A 21,417-nucleotide genomic window follows, 5' to 3' on the forward strand; every position below is an offset into this window, starting at 1 on the left:
CCTAAATCTCTTCCAAAAAATAAAAAATATAAAAGTACAAAATTATATTTACATCAAACAATTTCTATATGGGCTTTCATGGTGAAGGTGATGAGAAAAAAAAAAAAAAAAAAAAAAAAAAAAGAGGGAGGAGGAGCAACCCTTTGTCTGATGGAAGTTCCGTCATTCTCGTTGAGAGCAACAAGAGATAGAGTTAGGAGCTTTCCGACCATAATAAATTATCATTCGTTTCCTGCCCTCATTCCCTAAGCTCTACCTTTGCACCACCAGGCAATTTGCATGACATGTAACTTAATAAATCACCACAATTCATTCCCAATCCCCCTGTCTCTACCTGTCGCAGATGAGACTCCAGCTCGGGAAATGTTTACAATGAGATAGGGATAAGAGCACTAGGAATAATCCGTTTATAAGAGACTTGCTTTGGGCTGTATGAGATTAATTCAGTCTCGTCGCCAGATTCAATAATGATTTAATGAATGTGTTTTACAACCAATTGCACGTGTCTCTCTCTTCCTGCAACTTTGTTTACGTTTTTAAACGGTTTTCGCTCTGACCAGTCAAATTAGCAAAAACGGGATTTTTATTGTCATTTGGCACTTTGGTTATTTTTATTGGCGGCCACAGTTGTAGAATCTATCCAGAGGTACGAGGTGAAAATGCTCGTTTAGAAATCCATAAAGGCTAGCCTTTCGTCAAATGCGTCAAAGATGGATCTAATGGTTTATTGGTGAAAATCGGAATCAATGCGTTGATAACCCTTTGAAGGTAGCATGGTGTTGAAAAAGGAAAAAAAGAAAAAAAAGAAAAGGGAAGGCAAGATAAGAGTATTTTGCGTGCAATACAACCAGGTTGTTGTCACATAATTGTGATTTTGCTCGCATTGTTGTTGCGATATCGGTAAGGAAAGTATACTTTAGTCATTTACCCAGTTCCGGAACTAAAAAATCGAGTACATCAATCCTTTGCTTTCTAGTAACTCTATCCCGCTCGTATCAGACCCTATGCTCTATAGATGCTCCAATACATGTATCGTAGAGCAAGCTTCCCCCTTGAGGCAGATATGAAAAGTAAGAACCAATAAAATCACACAGGAATGTTACATTTGCATTTATTAAACTAACCAAGAAATTATTAACGTACAAGCCAGTTTGATTAACATAACCTTAACTTAAAATATATTAAATATGTAAACGTGTTAAACGCGTAAACAAAAGTTTTATAACGCTTAACACTGAAATTTTGCTTTAATAAATCGCACTGTTAACATTCATTGCTCATCCTCCTCTCCTTTTCTAATGATCTTCCCTGCCAACACAATTTCTCATTCTCATCTGTTTCACCCCCACAAACCATCATCGCTGTCCTCACTAATGACGCTATAAGTAAATAATCGCCATTTGCATAGTCATGCCTCATTGCATCAGTTGTGGAAAAAGCACTTGTCAAGTTTGTCCATCCTTTACTTCTCTCTTATTTTTTATACTTTCTCTATAGCACAATCACTGATAGACCAAGTGGCATCCACATAACTGGCATATCTTTTTCATAGCATGAAATCACTATCCAAATCAACTGTCCAAAATGCAACCGCACAGCTCATCAAGGAAAGTCTTGCAGAGAGGTGTCAAAGAGCTTAGGGATATTCGTTACCTCAGTACAAAGGATTAGAAAAAGAGGCAAGGAACGTATTCCAGTGTTGAAAGGGGAGCGACCTTACAAAGTCATTAAGGAAACGAAACGAGTTTTAGTGAGATATTTGATAATGAATTGTAGACCCTCAAAGATGGTCAACAACTAGTTCAATCGAGGGATGGAGTGCAGGTTGGTAAATCCAGCATCAGGAGGTGCCTTATTGAGGATGATATAGAGGCATATGTAAAACACAAGCAGCCTAATATGACAGATAACCAAACCCATGCTCGATATGAATTTGCAAAAGAACACTTGAACTGGATCGTAGATGACTGAGAGAATACCATGTCCTTAGATGAGACCACCTTCAATAGAGTTGGGTCTTGCGGAAGAAAATCCTACTACAAACATCGAGGAGACAATACTCTACAATCACATCATATCAAAAGACAAGGTAAGGTAGTGGAGGGGAAATAATGTTCTGGAGTTGCATCACCTACTACGGACCAGGCGATGGCTGTTGGCTCCAAGACAAGGTTGACTTAGTAACCGACGTCGACGTCTCCAAGGATTATATCATTAGATCCAGGGATTACGACTCGTTGAATAAGGACAAATTATATTTCAGCAAGACAATATCAGTAGTCATACCGCAAAAATTACAATAGACTATATCCAAAAGCCTAATATAGTCCCCATGAAATGGCCAATGAGCTCTTGTAATAGGTAGTGAAGACAAAAAGGTGATCTCGTTAAATTATTATATGTCTTTTTATAAGCTCGATTAGTAGTCATCTATATGGGTTTTTAGCTAAGATTTTTACCTCTTTTTATTTAATGAAGATCTTTCTTTCGTTCTCATTACTTATTACGATCCTGGCATATTCAGACTATTTACTGTGACAACTCCTGATATCAACCCAATAGAAAAAAGTATGGGCATACATGAAGATGTAGTTGGATCAATATCTAGACACACCAAGGAATATGGAGGACCTCTGGAATCGAGTTCAAATGGACACATATCCCCCCTGAATTCTTACAAAAGCTATGCTGTAGTATACCGAAGAGGATGAAGTAGTTGCATAAGACTTAAAGAGGAAACTTCGTAAGGGAAAGGAAATAAAAAGAACAAGGTTATAAATTTCTATAACAGATGCAATGAGATATTGAATAGCAAATTGCAATTAAATGCTGATCAGGCCATTGATGGCGATGGCGGTGACGGTTGATGGAGGTGAGACGAATGCGAATGGAATGAGGAATGAATGTTAAAAAGTGCGACGTCACTATAAATTCCTTCCTTGTCTCCTGTCTTCCTTATCACCTTTCCGGAGAAGAGGGTGCGGGAGTGATACGCGCATTGCTGCTCATTCATGTTTTCCATCTGCTCCACAGCCCGCAGTAGAAACCAGTCACACGATGCAATAAAATGTGGCTTCATTGCGGTGACTAGCCACATCACCCTTCCCTCTCCTTCTCACGCCAACACCCTTTTACTTTTCCTCACTCTTTATTCATTCCAATTGATGGACTTTAAAACAGAAGCTGGCATCCTGCAGTATCTGCAGTCTCATGACGAGACGCGGAGCATTGTCGCAGTCAGGAAACTGTCTGGTGGAAATGCCAACTATGTCTACCGCGGCACTATCACCGAACCCTGTATAGATCTGTTTGGCGGTCGATCCACGGTCGTCATTAAGCATGCAGCTGATCATTCAGCTACATCCAGGGAGATGGCACTCTATGTCGACCGAATGGCTTTTGAGCGGACCATCCTTGGTATTGTGGCCGATGCCAATAACAATAAGAACAGCAACAAGGAAGATGAAAACATTGAAACGGTTATTGTCAAGGTGCCACGCGTGCTCTACTGGGACCACAAGAGCAATATTGTGATCCAGGAAGATGCTGGTATGAAATCGACGCACCTCAAGGAGTTCATCTCGTCTCTCGCCCAGCCACCGAGCCCGAGGCTGACTAAGGAGATTGGCAGTTCGCTCGGCGAATTCATTGCGCGTCTGCATCTCTATGGCTTTCGCCATCGATCGGAGCTTTACCCGAACAAGATGGCCAATACTGAGGCTCTGGGCCTGTCGCGTCTGATTCTTTATGATCAGTTCCCAAAGGCGGCGAGCAAGTACATGGAGGATCAGCCGCAGTTTGACCGGGATGTGATTGACCTGGCGTCCAAGTGGGGTGGTGACCGACTGATGAACGAGCCCGAAACACTTGCCCATGGTGATTTCTGGCCAGGTAACTTCCTCATTGATATCGCACCAGGAGAAGGAAATGAGATCACAATCAAGCATATGTTCATTGTGGACTGGGAGATGAGCCGGTATGCACCTGCAGCAATGGACCTTGGTCAATTCATAGCTGAGGCCTTTTCGCTCAACAAGTACCGCCATCCATGTGAAGAGCTAATGACCTCCTTCCTTGAGGCATATTGCAGGATGTATGGCGATCGGCTGACAACCACGGATCTCAAGACCGCTGTCATTCACTGCGGCGGCCATCTGATGGCGTGGACACCCTATACAGGCTGGTTTAAAGAAGATGAAGGCCACGACGCCAAGGCGAAAGAAATCACACTGATCGGCGCCGAGTTCATCAAACGTGCCTGGATTGAGGACTGGGCTTGGGTCCGCCAGGAAACTGCCTTCCGCGTCATGGTCGACCATTTGAAGCTTTGATCGAATCCAAGCTGTAGAACTATAAAGCTATGTTTTACAGTTGGTACAAAAAGGTTCTCAATGAGCTTTATTTATTATTTTTGCTCCAGGAACAGTATAAAAAAGGATGAAAGTGATTTCTTTATTTTAGGTCAGGTTCAAGTTATTATTTTTCCTCACTAATAGCACCGCAATAACAGATAAAAATATCTCCAATTTAACAGCGCCAACAGTAAACAATGACCCACTCTTGAGTGATAATGTGAATCCTATTTTTTTTATTTTCGATGTTTGAGATGCTCAGGTGCAGAAACAACCCAAGGGCTCACCTCTGGATGCGCTGATTTCAAGCGTGTATGGGATAACTGGAGCTGAGGGACTGAAGATCGTAGGGAGCTTTATTAGGAATAGCTGAAATACAATTGATGAGAAGCTATTTCTCTTGTGTATCAATGTATAGAATAACAAATCGGAGATAACTAATTTTGAGACATGGTGTTCCTTGCCACCGCCCTATTTCTTTCTGAAATAATGCTTGCAGGCATGTTGGCAAGTTTGCTAAAGCATTTTTCAGTTTTAAAGACATTGATAATTTCTTGTGATGCTTGTGCTACATCAGTTTTCTTGTTCTCCATTGGCCTATCGCTATCTTCGAGACCCGTGTTGCAACATTTATAATAATAAAAAAGAAAAAGAATAAATAAAGAGAGTAAAAGTTAAAAAATAAATGGAAAACGAGAGTAAAGGGCAAAGGTGGAGATCTTGCAGAATGGCTCTGAGAGATCCAGGGTGTGGTAGTTCAGTATGCTTTTACGTAAATGATCACAGTCACACATCTCTTTTTCTTTATGTTTGCCAATTAAAAGGTTATTTTCTGTGCGCCACCCATTTGCCTTTTGAGTGTCTTACATTCTGCTTTTAGTGCCTTTCAATTTAGTATCGTTAAAGAGAAGAGTAGAAAAGTAGCCAAAGCTATCGTGTTGTTTTGGATGGAAAGGATTGAAGCAGGGGATAAAAAGTATTGGAGTGGCTTACACATTTGCCTTCATAAGTGCAGCGAGTGAAATCGTTAATATCACTTTTCTTCAAACAAAAACACCTGCATTCTCACTCACGACATTCCAATAAATCTCATCCTCTGTTGCTTTTATTTTATTTTATTTTTTTTTCCTACATTTTAGCATTCAATCACCAAATGTCAGACGAAATTTCGCTCACCTGATTCTCGATGGAGTTGTCGCATTCTCAGTGGACATCAATCCTCAGAAAACTATCAGCCATCTCAAGGAAGCCATCAGGATAGCTTGTGGGCCTGATCTTGATCATCTTTCCGCTAAAAACCTCATCTCCATAAGGTTTCGGTTCGCGATGAAGGCGTTACAGTCAATCTCGGCAATGTTGAATCAAAGGAGCCACTCATCAAAGCAACAAGCAAGATCAACATATTTGGTACATCACTTCTGCCTAAGGAAACTATCTACGTCTGTTCAGCGGCCATCGACAGGAAAAGGATTGGCTGTTTGTTCTCTCTGTTCTAGTATTTTGTGTATGGCGTCATTGTTGCGACTTCCGTGGACTGATGGTTTCGGCTTTACTTTTTTAATGATTATAACGATGACACTGTTTTTTTTTGAAATTGATTACGCTTCATTAACCAGTATTATTTTTATCCTATTGAGATGTTTTCTAGTGTTCCAAGGAGATCAAAATTATTTTTATTGCTGTTGCCAGGCAAGATCCTTTTATTAAGAACCCGCCATGGCCGTCACACAATGTTCTGACCTTATGAATAAAAATGGAAGTGCCCCTGAGGTGCACTCCCAAGCCTCGATACGTAACACCTATTCCTATAGGCACAGTTGCTGGCCTTTCGACATTGCCAACAGGTATCCATATTTAAATTGGGTTGATCACTGAGGCATCTTTCATAGAGGTATTTGACCAGAAAACATTCTAATTAGGCGAGATGGTCAAGTCAGATGTTTTTCAATTATTAATTTTGGATTCTTTTCACGTGAGAATAGACTTCAGTATGGGAAAGAAAGATTAAACCATCTGTTTAATGAGATGACCTAAAGTATGGTTAAAGGTGAGTGCTTTATGCCCTCCGCCTCCAGAGGATCCATGCAAAATATACAAGCAGCAACTGATCCACATTCCATGCGAGGCAAAAACAAAGATCGAGTGGCTCCCACTGCCATCAGCATCCATTACACCGCAGAGGCTACGGCATCGTTCGTAAATATGATGAAAGTGGCATCAGAGATGGAATCCAAGATGTTGTTAGTTGGTATGGATGCCCGACCGTCTGTCTTGGAGCTCCATGACTCATTTAATAACCTTAGTCGTACTGCACACAACAGAAAGAAAATCCTAAATAGCATTAAGAAACCAGCATTCGACCGAGATTATAAGATGATTGGACCCACCAGCTTGCTGGAAGGTGAAGCTCTCATATTATAATTCAGGCAGAGTTCATGAAGGAGATGCTTCAAAACATGGATAGTTGTATGCAGACCGACTCTATTGAATCATTTGTCCATGATGAAAATTTCCCGAATATCAGTATTATGTTCAGAGGCGCGTCCAATTTTGTAGCCAACAGGACGGTATCAGCGGCAAGCTAAAAGAATAGTAGTCAATGTCCCAAGCAACATCAAGAAAGGGAGTGTTACAAGGTCCTACCACTTTCTCCGAACTTGCCTCACCAAGCTATCTCAAGGGCAGTACGACGAAGCCGTGCGGCAACTGAGAGTACGAATAACACGAGCACAGCATCTGCAAAGAGTAGAATTAATTAGAGAAAAATATATAGGAATCATCTAGGATTTGTGCGGACGCGTTTTCAGCATCGATGTTTCTTTATTTGTGAATGCTTAGAATCAGCGCATGCTTGGAAAAAAAATAGCATTTTTGTTATTTAGGTACGCAGTACGAGTATGTCATATTAGACACCTGATACTAAAATCAATACCATCGTAAAAAATCAATCAACAAAAAAAAAAATCAGCAAACATCATATATCAAACTATATCATCACGATGCACCATGTCCACCATTTACTTGCCTCCACTCTTTTAGTGCATCAAGTAGCATTTACCATTTTTCATTTTTTATTCCCTACCTAAAAAAAGCAAAATACCTTTCCGGCCCCTTTTTTGCTAGAGGTATGTTACCGAATCTATACAGATATAAAAAGATCGTATTGATTTTAGTATCAAGTGTCCAGTATGGCATACTAGTACTGCGTATCAAAGTAACAAAAATGGTATCAATGAAAGATTTTAGTATCACTTTCCATGGGCATTGTGCGGATCAGTTTTTGTGTTAGTATCACCTGCATCTTTGTTTATGAATGTCTAGTATCACTTCTATGTGCTCTCAACAAAAAAAAATGGGCGCTAGGGGCGGGGATGGAAATAATACTAATATGCGTTTACGGGATTCATCTCTACAACACTCCCAAAGTGCCTGGGTGCTCCATATACGTATATCCGCGTTCTCAGGAACCATAGAAACCAAATGGTCTATACGACAGATTTTGTGACGAGGAATGGGGTTTGGACACTTTGTAATTGTGAAAGGGGGATTGTATAATAGTTGGCCACCTTTCCCGTGACATGCCTCCAAAGAATGGCAAAAAAATCGGTATGCACTGAAGTAAATACTAAAATCTGCAACTTTAGTACTCAACTAGTATAAGTACTAGTATGTCATACCAGTTCTGAAATACTAAAATCTGTACACTCTTTTTTTTAGTATGTCACAGCAGGTCAGTTGTTGTTGTCCTTTGTTTCTAATGTTTTATTATTTTGGAAATGGTAGGGTGCTTTAAAAACTATCATCGATGGCAAGGCCTTTACTTTCCTGCAAACACAGGATAGCAGTATCTGAAATCATTGTGTGAAGTGCCCAATATGCAAAAGAATAATTTCTAGACAGCATGCAAATGCTCACTATAAAACACAACACAGTCTAAAGAAAGAGAAACAAGGAGCAAGAAGAGACCATCAAAAGATGTTAACGAAGTTAACTCTAAAGCATGGGATGATCTTTGGGGTTCCCTACCCCATTGCAACCACTCATTAAAGACATCCTTGAAAAGTCACCATTCATTGACTCTTTATCAACACGCCATTACATCGAGCTGTCAGAGACGGCAGCCAAATTGCTGAACCTGCATTGTATCCGCAGCGACGGCAGATCTCGAGTCACATTCGCTCTGGTGCGATCATGTTTTACACTGATCAAAGTGGCCAAAGCTGTGTCTTAATCAACGAAATTGAATCCCATGGCCGGTCTAGGATGATTAGTTGTCATTCGGGACAAACAGCAACAGTGAAGGGTGTGCCAAAGAACTCATCGCTTCCAGGAACAGTCCGAAAAGACAAATACAAAGGCATCCATTCAGTTGCCCTGCAAGAAAAAGATGGCAAGCAGTTCATCAATGGCACTTTCACGTGCCACATCCTGGTACAAGCTGTGTTCGTCTTGATCCAGGAAAAAAAACAGCTGTTTCTGTGGACACTTATGATCTCTCCAGGTGTTCTGGACCAGTCACTGACTCAGTTTTGTACCGTCCTTTGACCGCCTTCACTTTTGCCAACTCGGGCAGTGGTCAAGGAGCGGCATTTGCAGCAGGTTTCATCTTTAACAAAATTGGTGAGGCTGTCATTCTTCATCAGGAGGATGCTGTTCTTACTCGAGAAGATGTTGAACATTTTCACAATCTTGCAGGTTCCAGTACGGAGTTCAATCTCCCACTTTCCGAAATTCTGAAGATCTTCCTGGAAGACCAAAACGAGATCAACGTGATCGGAAATACCTTTCTTAATTCACAACTCCAAAAGCTGGTAAAAGCTCTTGCAAGACGAATTTCGATTGCAAATAGAAATATCGCAAAGGCATTCCATAATTTATTCACATTTTCAAAGTGAACAAAAAAAAAAAAAAAAAATTGTTTGTCGTGACGCGTCCGTCCATTTGTCTCTTCATCCAGCTCATTATTTATTATTATTTTTTTTTTTTAAAATCATGTGGAGAAGAAAAGAACAAGTCTAGCTCTTATTTATCGACTGAACCCCTTAAACTTCTACCCTAAATAGTGGGCTTAATCTCAGCTGATCGTAGCAACAAGGCCACTCTACAGCTTACAATACCCCGTTCAATTAAAGTCGTCTACAATGCATTTATCTCCAATATTTGAAATTAATATTAGCAGGTACCACACAAGACCATGATTCAGGAACCGAAGCTCTATTCGTATTCAACTAATTATCGGAGAAGGCGGTAATCGCCGCGTTCTAGCGCGGATTCTGACTTAGAGGCGTTCAGCCATAATCCAACGGGTGATAGCTTCGGGCCATTGCCTGTTCAGGCAGGCCCAAATACCAATTATCCGAATGGACGGTTCCTCTCGTGCAAAGTTCAATTACTGTTGCAACAGCATTTCATCAGTAGGGTAAACTAACCTGTCTCACAACGGTCAAAACCCAGCTCACGTTCGGTGAATAGTCTAACGCTTCCTGAATTCTGCTTCAGTATGATAGGAAGAGCCGACATCGAAGGACCAAAAAGCAACGTCGCTCGCTATGATCGCCTGGCTGTCACAGGACAGTTATTATACCCTATGATAAATTTTATTGCACCTTTTCCCCGAGATGGGTTTACAGGCACAAATATGATATTACATGCTACGTGATAATTTTTACTCTTTTGACAAGCTTCTCTTTTGACAAGAAAAGAGCAAATTTCACTTTATATTTAGCTCATGTAAATTAAACTTAGAATAGAAATGCTGGTAAAATGGCCATTTTTAACAAAAATTTGGCCGTCATTCTTTTTTTTTTTTTTTTTTTTTTTTTTTTCGTTGTAGAATCTGGTCCATCATTGATGTGATTTGTCAATATTTCGTGCATACGAAGATCTTTGCGTTGTACATGTACCTTGATGCTACTAAAGACCCATTCGGTCGCATTGGGGTAAGAGGTATAGGGATGCAATCGCAAGTAAACATGCCTATTACCATTCAAAGTGTCGTTTATCCCTTGTAGTTTATGGAAAGAGACATTATCCATGATGGTAATTCCCGCGGTTCAAAGAGCAGAGATAAGTTTTTCGGCCAAAAAAAGCTTGGAAAACTTGAGCATTGAAGAGAACTAAACGCACTTCTGAAGCGGTAATGCCTTTGTAGCCAACAGCAACTACAACAGAAACATTCTATCCTCGTTAGGAAGGGCAAGTTTTTAATGCCTTTTTTTCTCGAGTGCTCGACTAAATTTATGCGTAGGATCCAAGTTGAAACCCGTTTTATCTACGAACACGGCCTTCTTTAGGCTCCACTTATAACCAAATCATTCGTCCATTGGACGCGAGCAGCAGTTCTCTCTGGACTGTTGTAACCTTCTGGCTAACAGTGCGTGAGCTTGAGTGTGTAATCCACTTGTTTATGAATAGCTCTGGAAACAAATGAAATGGACAAAGGAGGGTCGAAGCAAAGTACCTATTAAGTCATTAAGGGATTGATGAAGACTAGCGATAGAAAGGTTAGGACCTTCATTAAGCTTAGCTTGTAACCATGCTATATGTCCTTGTTGAAGGACTGTATGGCGGTTACCACCTCTTTTTTCTACTCTCTCCTCCTCTTCAAAAACCCTTACAATGTTTCTCACAGTGGAATGTAAGTCAAAGCGACGAACAGTCTTTGCAGGAGTCAATCCTTCATCAAAGATGGAACTGGCATTTTTTGACGAAGATCGGAATCAATGCGTTAATAGCTTTTGAACGTGGCATGGTGTAGTGTTGAGTCAAAAAGAAAAAGAAAAAATCTGTAAAGGCGAGACAAACGGAGTATGCCATGTATAAATCGGCTTTCTTGATTTACTTGTTGCAACAAGTCAATTTAACTGATCAATATTAAAATCTACACTATTTTTCATGTCTTGTAATGTTGCGACCTAACTTGCACTTATTCTGGCAGCCACATCCGTCAATTTTCCCTCTCTTTCAATCCAGGCTCTCCATGTGTCAAGTGAACCGCTGACAAAAAACTCTGCTTCCAGTGTATAAGAAATGATCCATCGCTCAGTTGCCTGGTATCATGATGCTACTCAACGTAACCATGAGTTTGCTTTGAAACCAGATAACTACACTGAATTCAAGATTTGTTAACAGAAGACTAGTGAGAGTGAGCTTCAACATCCAGTAGTGTTTTCTGTAGTGACAACGAGAAGTGCTCACCTCTTGAGTCAAGCAACACCACTCAAGCAGCAAATGTGTAGAAGCACTAGTCGGGTTTATTCTTTTCATCCCTTTTTAATGAACAGAAGTCCACTTTTTAATAAACCTCTCTTTCGTTCTCGTTTATCCCAGAGTGTTTAGCCACGATCCATAGTCCGTCTCCACACATATGTTCCCATAATTTACAGTTCTCAAGAGGCAAAAGAAAGGCACATCTTCTTGTCTTTCTTTCATGATTCAATAAACTGAAGTATATCCCGCTCAAGGATAGGCATCTTCAGACTACAAAGCAGAAAGATACAAGAAGCTTATGAGAGAAAAGTATGGATGGACGGTCTGTTGGGAATAGTGGCAATGCTGCATGTGGTATAGTCTATTACTGTCAAATAAAAAAAAGAAAAAAAAATATGACAAAATATCCATCATGAGGTGGCAGCAAAAGGCCAATCCTTGTAGGTTTCTACACCTTGGAGCAGAGATTGGCTCTCGGATGTGGGCTCGCCCCATTGTGCGATGTTGTCGATTGAATGTCTGCCATACGCAGTCAAAGGTCCTGCAATGTTTCGCTGCTGAATCTCCGCGCAATCATTCCACCCGCCAATGCGACAGATCTGCCCCTTGCGGACATACTCCATGAAACTGCGGTAGGCTGCCATGTCATCACTTGGTTGACGACCTCCTGCTGCCGCTTCTTGCCGCTCGCGCATCCAGTCGTTCTGCCGGTTCTCGATAAACTGGACCAGGCGGGGTACATCAAGATAGCGAGGCATGGCCTTCCAGTAAAGCTCCCAGAATCCGAAGGTACTCTCTCCATACTTGTTATATAGTGTAGTTGAGGCCTCAGGACCTAATAGCTCTTCAAACTCCTTTTCTGCAAGAGCTTTAGCCTCTGGATGTGATTTCACATAGGCTCGATGCGATTGTATCATCTTCCCTATCTGGCCCTGCGACATGCTCTTCTTTTCCTTGTCTGACTTGACCATTGATGGGGGGAGACCCAAAACGAGCTGGGAATGTTTCAAATATCTTTCAGCAAGATCTGAGTCACGGACATGTGGGCACTGTGCTTTGGTCACTTCGTCCGGATAGTTGGATGGCCCACAGACTGCAGACATGAAACGTTGTGCAAGCACTGTTGTCGTAAACTTGAACCATGACTCGGCATAACGGGTGCTGTCAGCACTGATAATCGTGGGAATCGGATCACTGGTGGGCATGAACAACGAGGTACCAATAGCGTTACCATGAGGTGAGACAAGCACTTGAACGTCACGTAACAGATACGCCGTCTCGGCAATACCGCATCCATGATCAAATGTCATCCACTTGACCCGAAACCCGGCTTTGACCAAGGCTTGGATAAAGGCCTCGTCATTGATGAGTCGTCTCGATCCTTCGCGTTGAATGATACCCACAACAAGCTTGCGCTCGTGTGACTCTGATGATGCTCCAGTGGTTATGTTCTTAGATCCTTGCTCGCTGTTGACGACATCCGGATGCAGTTGATCAATTTGCTTCGACTTTTCGTCTCTTTCCTGACTGTAATCCTGGCCAACTCCATCAAAATTATAGTACCGTGCGAGATCCAGACACTGGAGTGAGTTATCCTCGGTCACTCGATGGAGTGCAAGATGGGAATCCCATCGACCTGGTGTCCCCCAGTAGTGGTCAGCAATCTCGTCTCTGAATGCCTTATAAACCTCTGCGGGGATATTGTTTTCGCAATAACTTAAGGCGCATTGTGAACCGAGACCGATTACAGCACGCTTGAAGCAGATGGGAGCATCTGACGGTGGCAATGTCTGAAATGCTGTTGCTACTTCTTCAAGGTGTAAGACAATCTCCTTGCCAGTGTAGAAAAAGTGATCCATTTCCCATTTTCCCTGTTGTTTGATATCATCCGAACTGAATCGGGCGCCTCGGAAGAGCCAAGAGTTTTTTGTGGCTCCAAATCGCTTCATGGTGCTACGTTGTGAAATTGAATATTAGCCTTGCGAACACGTGTGCTTATTGCAAGCGACATGCGGGCCCAGATCCGAATGGACGGAATAGCGTTGCTTACGAGTAAAGAGGCATCATGCCGTTGTATAGCCAGTGACTAAAATGATACGGCGAATAAAGACCATGGACAAAGAGCGTTTCGTTGACATAGTGCGCCCGTATGAACTTTCGCCACGCTCTTTCAACCCTCGGCTGCCAGAAAACATCTGATGTTTGGTCAGAAGACATGAGGTTCACTTTGGGCATGTTCTCTGCAAAAGAGCTCGTGCTTCGAATAAAAGCGCCTAAAAGAAAAAATCAAATAGGAATAAGGAAAAAGCTAATTGATTTAATGTAATAGAGAGTGGAGCAGAGATCAATAATACTACCTTTTCGATCGATACACAGGTTCTCAACAATGCACTGGCGAGTTCTGCGGTTCTTTTCAGTATTCTTCTCCTGCTCTGAGAGACCATCGTCTGTGCATGTCCATGTTGTCGGTGGTACCTCAACCTCAAAAGCCTGGGTGTTGCCTCTCCAAACATTCTTTTCTCGTGGAATGTGCTCATGGAACATGACCAGCACCGAGCCAAGTGATAGAACGGCAAGAAGTACGATGAGGATCACTCGCTGTCGCCGTCTTGGGCCCGGAAGTCGCCGTTGAATGGCCTCCACAACGGCAATCAAGTGGTTGGTCATGATGTGAGTATAGAGCTAGAAGATTGCGTAAAGAAGGAAATTGATTTAATGCATTTCTACAGAATGGGTTAATTTACATGCTTGTCCAAATGAAGAATAGCAAGGTGCTTTACATGTGGATCCCCCCCGAATCGATGAAAATGATGAGTTGATGATGGGCTAAGAGGTGTGGAAGTTCATCCTACAAAAGACAAACCTTAATTAATAGTGGCTTAGGATCAAACCCTACGGTGTATTCGCCTAGTCAACAAGTTAACCGTCGCCACCACTGTGTTTTACTTGGGGAGCCTATGTTGTAGTTACCAACAGTCTTTGTAGGGAGCATCTGGGCCTGTGAATCCAAAGGGATTATTCAAGCCCCAAAGACTCACACTCCAATTGTAACTCTGTCGAACAATTCTCTCTCTTGTTCAAGAAACTCAAGTAAGGCGCACCCGTCATTGAAGCCGTACACCATGCCATATAGCTGCTCCTCATCCTCTACTTGCTGGCCTAATATCCCCTCTTTAACCTCCACAGGCCGTGCTTGGGCGGTACGTGGCACAGCCCGCCGAGATCGCCGTGCACGGATGATGCGTCGTACACCTGATGTGAAGCTGTCCGACAGAGAAATGATTTTCGAGTGGCTCGAATGACTATAAAGAGAACGAAAGAGCTTGGTAGGCAACTGGCCTCTTGGAGGTGCAGGCGATGGCGAACGTATGGGACGGGTGGAGGCAGACGACGACAAACGTGTGGAACGTGTGGCACGCATAGTTTTTTTTTTTTTTTTTTTTTTTTTTTTTTCTTTAAACAGATTAAATAGACGAAAGCAATGGAGACAAACGCCTGGGAAAATTGATTTAAAAACTCTTTATCGGGAACTTTCGAATAATACAACATGCAGCCTATTATGTATAGCTACTGCATCCGCCTGATGAGAACATAGTACATTATCGTGGAGGACCCTGTCCGGGTTTTTCCTTCTGTGGCAGCCCAAGGCCTTGACTTCAAATAGCTCCATGTCCTTGCCAATCAATCCAAACACATGTCGAAAGGATGAATAACTACTTTGGAGAAATAACTGTCTCTCATTCATCATAGGGAGGATGCTGCCTTCAGGGGGCCTGGGAGAGGTTGACCCTGGTCTGATCACCTTCATATGCGTCATATATCTACCCATCCCGCTATTCATGGTTGCGAAACGCTCTGCTCTCCGCACTTTGCCCACTAAAAAAGTTCTACCAAGCGTGGAATATGCTCTAGATGAGGGATTTTTAATTGACCTCTTCCACAGCACAACAAAAATTCTGGTCGGTGTTTACTGCTGTCATGAACGCGTTTTTGAGGAATATGAAGGCATCGCAATGAGGGCAGCAGGTCATCGGCTCTAAGCGATGCTTATGGCGCTTGGTGCCGAGGCCTGAGATCAAATCTTTTTGGAATCTCTTTCTACTGAGAGAGAGGGAGCCATCTTCATTTTCATGCTAGGAGTTCGCACTACTATATTCAGATAGACCCACAAATTTACAAATATGTTATAAGGATTTCTTTAAATTGATTATATTTTTTTTAAAAATAAAATAAAAAAATAAAATAAAAAAAAAAAGAGGTAAAAAGAAAGGCATACTCTCAATTACGGTTCTGGCCTGGGCAATTGCATACTACATACTCAAGCTACAGAAGATTGATAGGTAGACTGTATTCTGAAGACAAGCGCATCAGATATAAAGTAAATGTAATACGAAAATAAAAGGAAATAAACAATAAACAAAAAGTAGTCTTCCTTCGCCTTCATGTGGGTCTTTCATTTTCAGTTTCAGGGTCATAGTCAAAGCTTTGCCCGCTCCATGATTGACTTCGTTTTGCATATGACCGCTAAGGCAATGGACAGTAAAAATCTGTTAAAGTCATATTGGTGGCGAGGATGATTATACCGAAGCATTGAAAATATGTAGAACCTGCCCCTCAGTACTTGGGCATGTATTTCGATTATACCCTGGGCAGCTGCAAGTGCTACACACATGCATCCTTGGGGGCTGTCTGACAGTATCTGTCTATATCCTCGGCTTCATTCTAGATAATAAATTTTGACACTTTTATTCCAGGCGATTTTCCTTGAAAACGCTTGACTTCATCCCTGCCTGCTTGTTTGTACAGCTTCGTGTTCAAAGGCTCCACTTCAAATAACAGCTCTGTCAAGCAACTGGGGCAATTGACGGATGCAGCTTCATAGTTCACACACGTCCCATACATCTCCAGAAACCGTGGCTGGTAAACTGGTGGTGGAGGAGTTGCAGGAGCTGGCTGCTTGGAGAAGGACAAATACACCTATATTGGGAAGAATAGCCAATGTTCAAGAATGTCTTATAACCAATTTCGACTGCAACCTCGACTCTTCCTGCCTTTTCTTCTTCAAGTACTCTTACCTCTCGCTCATTCCTCTCCTCTTCTTTTCTCTCTTGCCCGAAAAAGGCAAAAAGGGCGTACTCGTTGATAGAGCTGTAGATCCTGTCATACAGTCTCTCCTCAACCTCCTCCGCTGGTTGCTGACTTTATAGTAGTTCCTCTTCAGTGCCCATGAATCGTTCTTTGATACGTTGACAGCCCGCCGAGCTCGTCGTGCTTGAATAATACGTTGTACACCAGGCGTCGATCCATCCAAACATGTAATAGGTGAAGTTGTGGAAGGAAGGAACAGAGATATAACATTGAGGAAGCCAATTATTGATAAACGCTACTTGACTTTCGTGCTGATTAATTAGACAAAATGACAAGCAAAATTATTTTTGCATTCTTGATGGCGATTCTTTTAAGCAACGATACAATTGGATCTCCGGAACCTTTTTTTTTTTTTTTTTTTTGGATTCATTGATGGCTTGTAAAGCATATCCAAGTTTGTGAGAGGGCATCAGAGTGCAAGCTACCAGTGGATAGTACTTTGTTCGCCAAGGAAACAGCAGGTCTACTGCTTTTATCGAGGATCGTCATCCTCAAATACTGCCTTTCCATTCCAGGGTCTGCCAAACCTCAAGTGCAAGTTGGATGATACTCCAAGTTTGTCTTGCCACGTTCATGGATGTATTTTCGGCATTGTTCACCATGCTCATTACCCAGCTGAACCTTCAATCAACCACAGCATCAACATTATGGACCGTTGTGCAAAATGGGTTTGTTTCAGCTATCCCAATTTTAGCAATGAGACGACACTTCGACTTGTTGTAGATGAAGCATGAATTCTTGGCAACCAAGGATATGGGTTATTTATGTCGCCATCATCTGCAGCCTCAGATCCTCGACTGATATTATCTCCAGTCCTTTATTTTTTATTTTTTGCAGCTTAACCATGTTAATAAAATAATTTGGCTGTTCCTTCGCGATGGAAAGTGTATTTTCTTCTTCTCCATTTCATTCCTAAGTGCATTAGCACCAACTCTCTCACTCTCATCAGCCTTGCCCTGATGGCACTAAATTAATTTTAACCCAATCATACCAAAATGACAAGCAAATAAAAAAAACTCTTTTACTCTTTTGCATTCTCGATGGCAATTTGCCGCTTTCCAGTATCATAGTTAATACAGATCGCGTATTTGATTCGTATTATAAACCACATTGCGATTAGAATCGCCAATACTGACAATACAATCGATAGCCTCAGAGAGAATTTAATTGCATTCAGAAACATTTTGATGTAGACTCGTTGAGTCTTTGACATGTGTCCATTCCAATCGGAGATGATGAGGACAAGCCTATTTTATTTGATGACTAACATTATTGTTCCGTGAGTTTTGGCAGGTGAGGATTATTCCGATTAGCATTTGCATCAGGTCAAGCATTCATTAATTAATGCTTCTTTTTTTTAGATGCATTATGCAACCATTGTTATTCAAAGACAACAACTGTGTCAAATTCCTCAAAAGCCGCCTCTCAGTAGATCAATCTTGCCATCTCGCAAGCACAGAGCGAAAGAATTGGCAATAAAGCAGTGTTCTCTATGACTATGCTCTTGCTTCTCATGACTGGTGTGGTATAGATTCTACGACATTCATCTTCCAGCTAGGCCATACTCAGGTGCAGACTACCTGAACAGTAAAGGACTACATCACCGTTTTCTAGGTTTTCAAATGATTGAGTACATTTGGGTTTACATTGGAAGGAGCTTGACGACAATAAAAAACACCGAGGCGAGTGAATGAGCTGTACAAGATATTTGGATGTGCATACTTATTGAGGTTATCCAAATATTGTACAATGCTTGTCAAGGCATTTCAAGAAACTTCATAAAGTCAAAGGATATCACATCAAGTATTAATGGCTTGACGAAAGTAGACACGCAGCTCCAGCAGAGACCTCTGCTAAAACGAACATTTCGAGGAAAACCATTGCATTGAGTACTAAAACTGAAAAAAAAAGGAAAGTAGATCAAGATCTGTTCTTTCGGTGAGGAAAGGCCACCATGGATGGGATATTAATCCAAAGGCTTGAGAGTGAGCAACGATTTTTTTTTTCTCAGTCAAAAGTAGAGAAAGCATTTGTGAATTCAAAGTCGTGTCTTCAAACTGAGATATATATTTGTGCCCACAGAAAGGGTATGACTGCACACTCAAAAGTGTTTCATCATTGAAATAATAATTTCAATCGGAATTAAAAATGATCAGTTAATCAGATTTTCAATGTGTTCAATCATCAACCAGATTGGTTTGTGTTAAGTGACATACAAGAGATGTGCTCAATGCTAGGCATCCACAAGAGTTTAATGAGTCCATCAGACACATCTTTCTGGTTGTAACATTTACATGTATATAGTCACACCTCGATGCAGACAAACTGAACTGAAGGAATGGAGAAGCTTAAAAATAACAGAAATGGAAGGGTGAAACATCTCGCGGGGCAAACGGTTTTAGATGCTCTCCTTCCAGGCTCTCAAATCAATATTGTTATTATTTGAATGTTCCACAAGAAACAAAATCTCTCCATCAATCTCACTTGATGTCAATCTCTCAATCTCTTCATTCGTCCAATGTCATGATGGAGCACATGGACTTTTGTTTTATTTCTATTGATGACTGTAGTTACACCACCAAAGCAGTTGTTGAAAGACGTTAACAGGATGAACTAGTGTATTTGTTATATTTATTTCAATTTCTAATTAAGAATTAAATGGTAAATTGGATAGAGAGGAGAGAGTGATGATAATGTTATTTACTTCTTGGGCTTGTTATACTTTGCAAAGTGGATCTTTCGGCATCCTCCTCGGCACTTGTGGAGTGCTCTTCTGAATCCTGGCAAGGTGCGGGTTCTGAACTCGGTCCATTGCTTGTTGGTGAATCTATCCTTTCTATAGTTGAACCTCTTGGAGAAGTAAACATCCTCGTTTTTACCTAGCGTTTTAGAATTGCACAAAACGTAGGCTTCAAACTTGGCTCTTGTGACCTTTGAAGCTTTACCCTTCAACTTTCTGAGCTCTTTAAGGCATGGCTAGTATTCGTTTTTTTTTTTTTTTTTTTTTTTTTTTTGGGAAACAAAGAATTAATTCATTAGTCCAAGTGAATCATTAAAAAAAAAAAAAAAAAAAAAAAAAAACTTTTTCTATCGAGCGAAGAGAAGTAAAACAAATAAAAAAAAAATTGGTACCTGAACAATTGGCTGCATATTCTTCACCATGTAAGGCATTCTTCCGTGAGGATTCATTCTCATGAATTTATCCACTGTGTGATCTGGTTTATGACCAAATGGTGGTTTGAGGGAAATGCATTGGGCTTGGCAGTCAACTACACGAGCCATATCCTCTGGTGACCAATTAGGAGTTGGAGCAGGCTTAGGTTTGGGTGCAGGTGTAGGTGTTAGTGTAGATGTAGGTGTAGATGTAGGTGTAACCTTCTGGGCAGCGACTCCCAATAAGACAATGCTCAGAGCCACTAAGGCTGACGAGAGTGATTTGATGGCAACCATGTTTAAAAGTTTAAAAGTGTAATGGAAAGGTGTGGGTGAGTGGTAGTAGTAAAAAAAAAAAAAAAAAAAAAAAAGTTGAGAAGAGCTTCATCCTTTTATACGCTCAATTTCTCCTGGGTCATTTAAATAAAATAAAGTTATTTTTAGTGCTCTTACACTAAACAAGCACTTTATTGATGGCAATTAACATGACTTGCTCTCACAGAATAGAGTTGGGACCATCCAGGGTATACACAGATGAGCGATATTTCAATATTCTTCACTAATGGACAGCTTCGTCTCTAGACCCTTTGAGGTCAACCAGCGCTTCACAATGCTTTTCATTGTTTCCACAAGTCCTTCTCAACCCTTCATTCCAAACGCTTAATGTCAGTGTTACGAAAAGGTTGATATCGGATAATCCTTGGTACCTGAAGGGAAAAATACCTCTTTTATTGCTCTTTTTTTTTTTTTTATTTTACTTTTGGAATATAACTCAAACAAACATGTCCACGTACCAATTGCTACACGATGCTCTGAAGCTAAAGAGAAGGGAAACTTTCTTTTATTAATATTTTCCCGTCATCTATTAAAAACACTGGAAGGTTTTTAGATATCTTTTTTTACGTATAAACTACATGTACATATATATATATAGTACATGTACATGTACTATAAAAGATAATCTTTCAGAACAAGGAAACAGAACAAGTGATAGAGTAGCAATTGCTTTCGAAGAAGAGGTAATATATATATATATAATACGTACATATTATACAGATATTAGCTATACAATATCATCAACAACATTGAAAAACGGTTCATTTCCTTTTCCGAGCTCAAAAAAGACATTGCATTTTTGGCCAGATTGATTATTACTTGTGTATTGAAAATAAAGGCTCAGAAAAGTGACTCTAGAAAAAATTTCGTCGTCAACAAATGGACGTGAAGGTCTTACTTAATAGACTAACGCCAAAATCGAGGAGAAAGTCCTGGGTATGTGGAATATCTTCAATTAAACAAAGCTTGGTAAGGTGTTTGTTTGCTGCGCCAAATTCGGCAGTTCTATACATTTCTCCTGAATGATGGTTTTAACCATGTTTAAAAAAAGTTTAAATTTATCCTTTCATTGCAGGCGGGAAAAGGTAATTAAGCCACTATAGAGATACGAGGTACAAGCCCGTAGGGTTGTCGCGATTGGCTCTTGTCTCTCTAGAAAGTTTATATTCTTTTTTTGATGATCTCTGTGTAATAAACGACAACAAAGAAAATCGTCAAC

The 21,417-nt window shown here is 40.9% G+C and overlaps 6 protein-coding genes across 6 annotated transcripts; 4 read left to right on the top strand and 2 right to left on the bottom strand.

The window, feature by feature from the left end:
• Positions 1 to 3,106: 3,106 nt before the first annotated feature.
• BCR41DRAFT_359631 (kinase-like domain-containing protein) lies at positions 3,107 to 4,555 on the top strand. Its single transcript, XM_022025227.1, has one exon. It carries the CDS (start codon positions 3,165 to 3,167, stop codon positions 4,329 to 4,331), a length of 1,167 nt encoding a protein of 388 aa, XP_021878365.1. The 5' UTR covers positions 3,107 to 3,164; the 3' UTR covers positions 4,332 to 4,555.
• Positions 4,556 to 6,105: 1,550 nt separating this feature from the next.
• Positions 6,106 to 9,247, top strand: BCR41DRAFT_399364 (hypothetical protein; the record flags this gene model as incomplete). Its single annotated transcript, XM_022029059.1, has 4 exons — positions 6,106 to 6,196; positions 6,451 to 6,753; positions 8,458 to 8,770; positions 8,854 to 9,247. The coding sequence occupies 4 exons, from the start codon at positions 6,106 to 6,108 to the stop codon at positions 9,245 to 9,247; spliced, it is 1,101 nt and encodes a 366-aa protein (XP_021878366.1).
• A 465-nt stretch (positions 9,248 to 9,712) lies between these two features.
• On the top strand, positions 9,713 to 10,462 carry BCR41DRAFT_373318 (hypothetical protein; the record flags this gene model as incomplete). Its single annotated transcript, XM_022026766.1, has 4 exons — positions 9,713 to 9,771; positions 9,807 to 10,007; positions 10,186 to 10,291; positions 10,364 to 10,462. The coding sequence occupies 4 exons, from the start codon at positions 9,713 to 9,715 to the stop codon at positions 10,460 to 10,462; spliced, it is 465 nt and encodes a 154-aa protein (XP_021878367.1).
• A 1,332-nt stretch (positions 10,463 to 11,794) lies between these two features.
• On the bottom strand, positions 11,795 to 13,665 carry BCR41DRAFT_147789 (hypothetical protein). Its single transcript, XM_022019580.1, has 2 exons — positions 13,595 to 13,665; positions 11,795 to 13,467 (listed from the first exon to the last, which is right to left on the bottom strand). Exon 2 carries the CDS (start codon positions 13,418 to 13,420, stop codon positions 11,972 to 11,974), a length of 1,449 nt encoding a protein of 482 aa, XP_021878368.1. The 5' UTR covers positions 13,421 to 13,467; positions 13,595 to 13,665; the 3' UTR covers positions 11,795 to 11,971.
• Positions 13,666 to 13,710: 45 nt separating this feature from the next.
• BCR41DRAFT_373320 (hypothetical protein) lies at positions 13,711 to 14,863 on the top strand (the record flags this gene model as incomplete). Its single annotated transcript, XM_022026767.1, has 3 exons — positions 13,711 to 13,883; positions 13,938 to 14,140; positions 14,538 to 14,863. The coding sequence occupies 3 exons, from the start codon at positions 13,711 to 13,713 to the stop codon at positions 14,861 to 14,863; spliced, it is 702 nt and encodes a 233-aa protein (XP_021878369.1).
• Positions 14,864 to 19,315: 4,452 nt separating this feature from the next.
• On the bottom strand, positions 19,316 to 20,204 carry BCR41DRAFT_424557 (hypothetical protein). Its single transcript, XM_022030449.1, has 2 exons — positions 19,842 to 20,204; positions 19,316 to 19,685 (listed from the first exon to the last, which is right to left on the bottom strand). The coding sequence occupies exons 1-2, from the start codon at positions 20,157 to 20,159 to the stop codon at positions 19,410 to 19,412; spliced, it is 594 nt and encodes a 197-aa protein (XP_021878370.1). The 5' UTR covers positions 20,160 to 20,204; the 3' UTR covers positions 19,316 to 19,409.
• Between the last annotated feature and the right edge of the window lie 1,213 nt (positions 20,205 to 21,417).

The sequence above is a fragment of the Lobosporangium transversale genome (genome assembly GCF_002105155.1).
Source record: "Lobosporangium transversale strain NRRL 3116 chromosome Unknown BCR41scaffold_38, whole genome shotgun sequence".
NCBI lineage: Eukaryota > Fungi > Mortierellomycota > Mortierellomycetes > Mortierellales > Mortierellaceae > Lobosporangium > Lobosporangium transversale.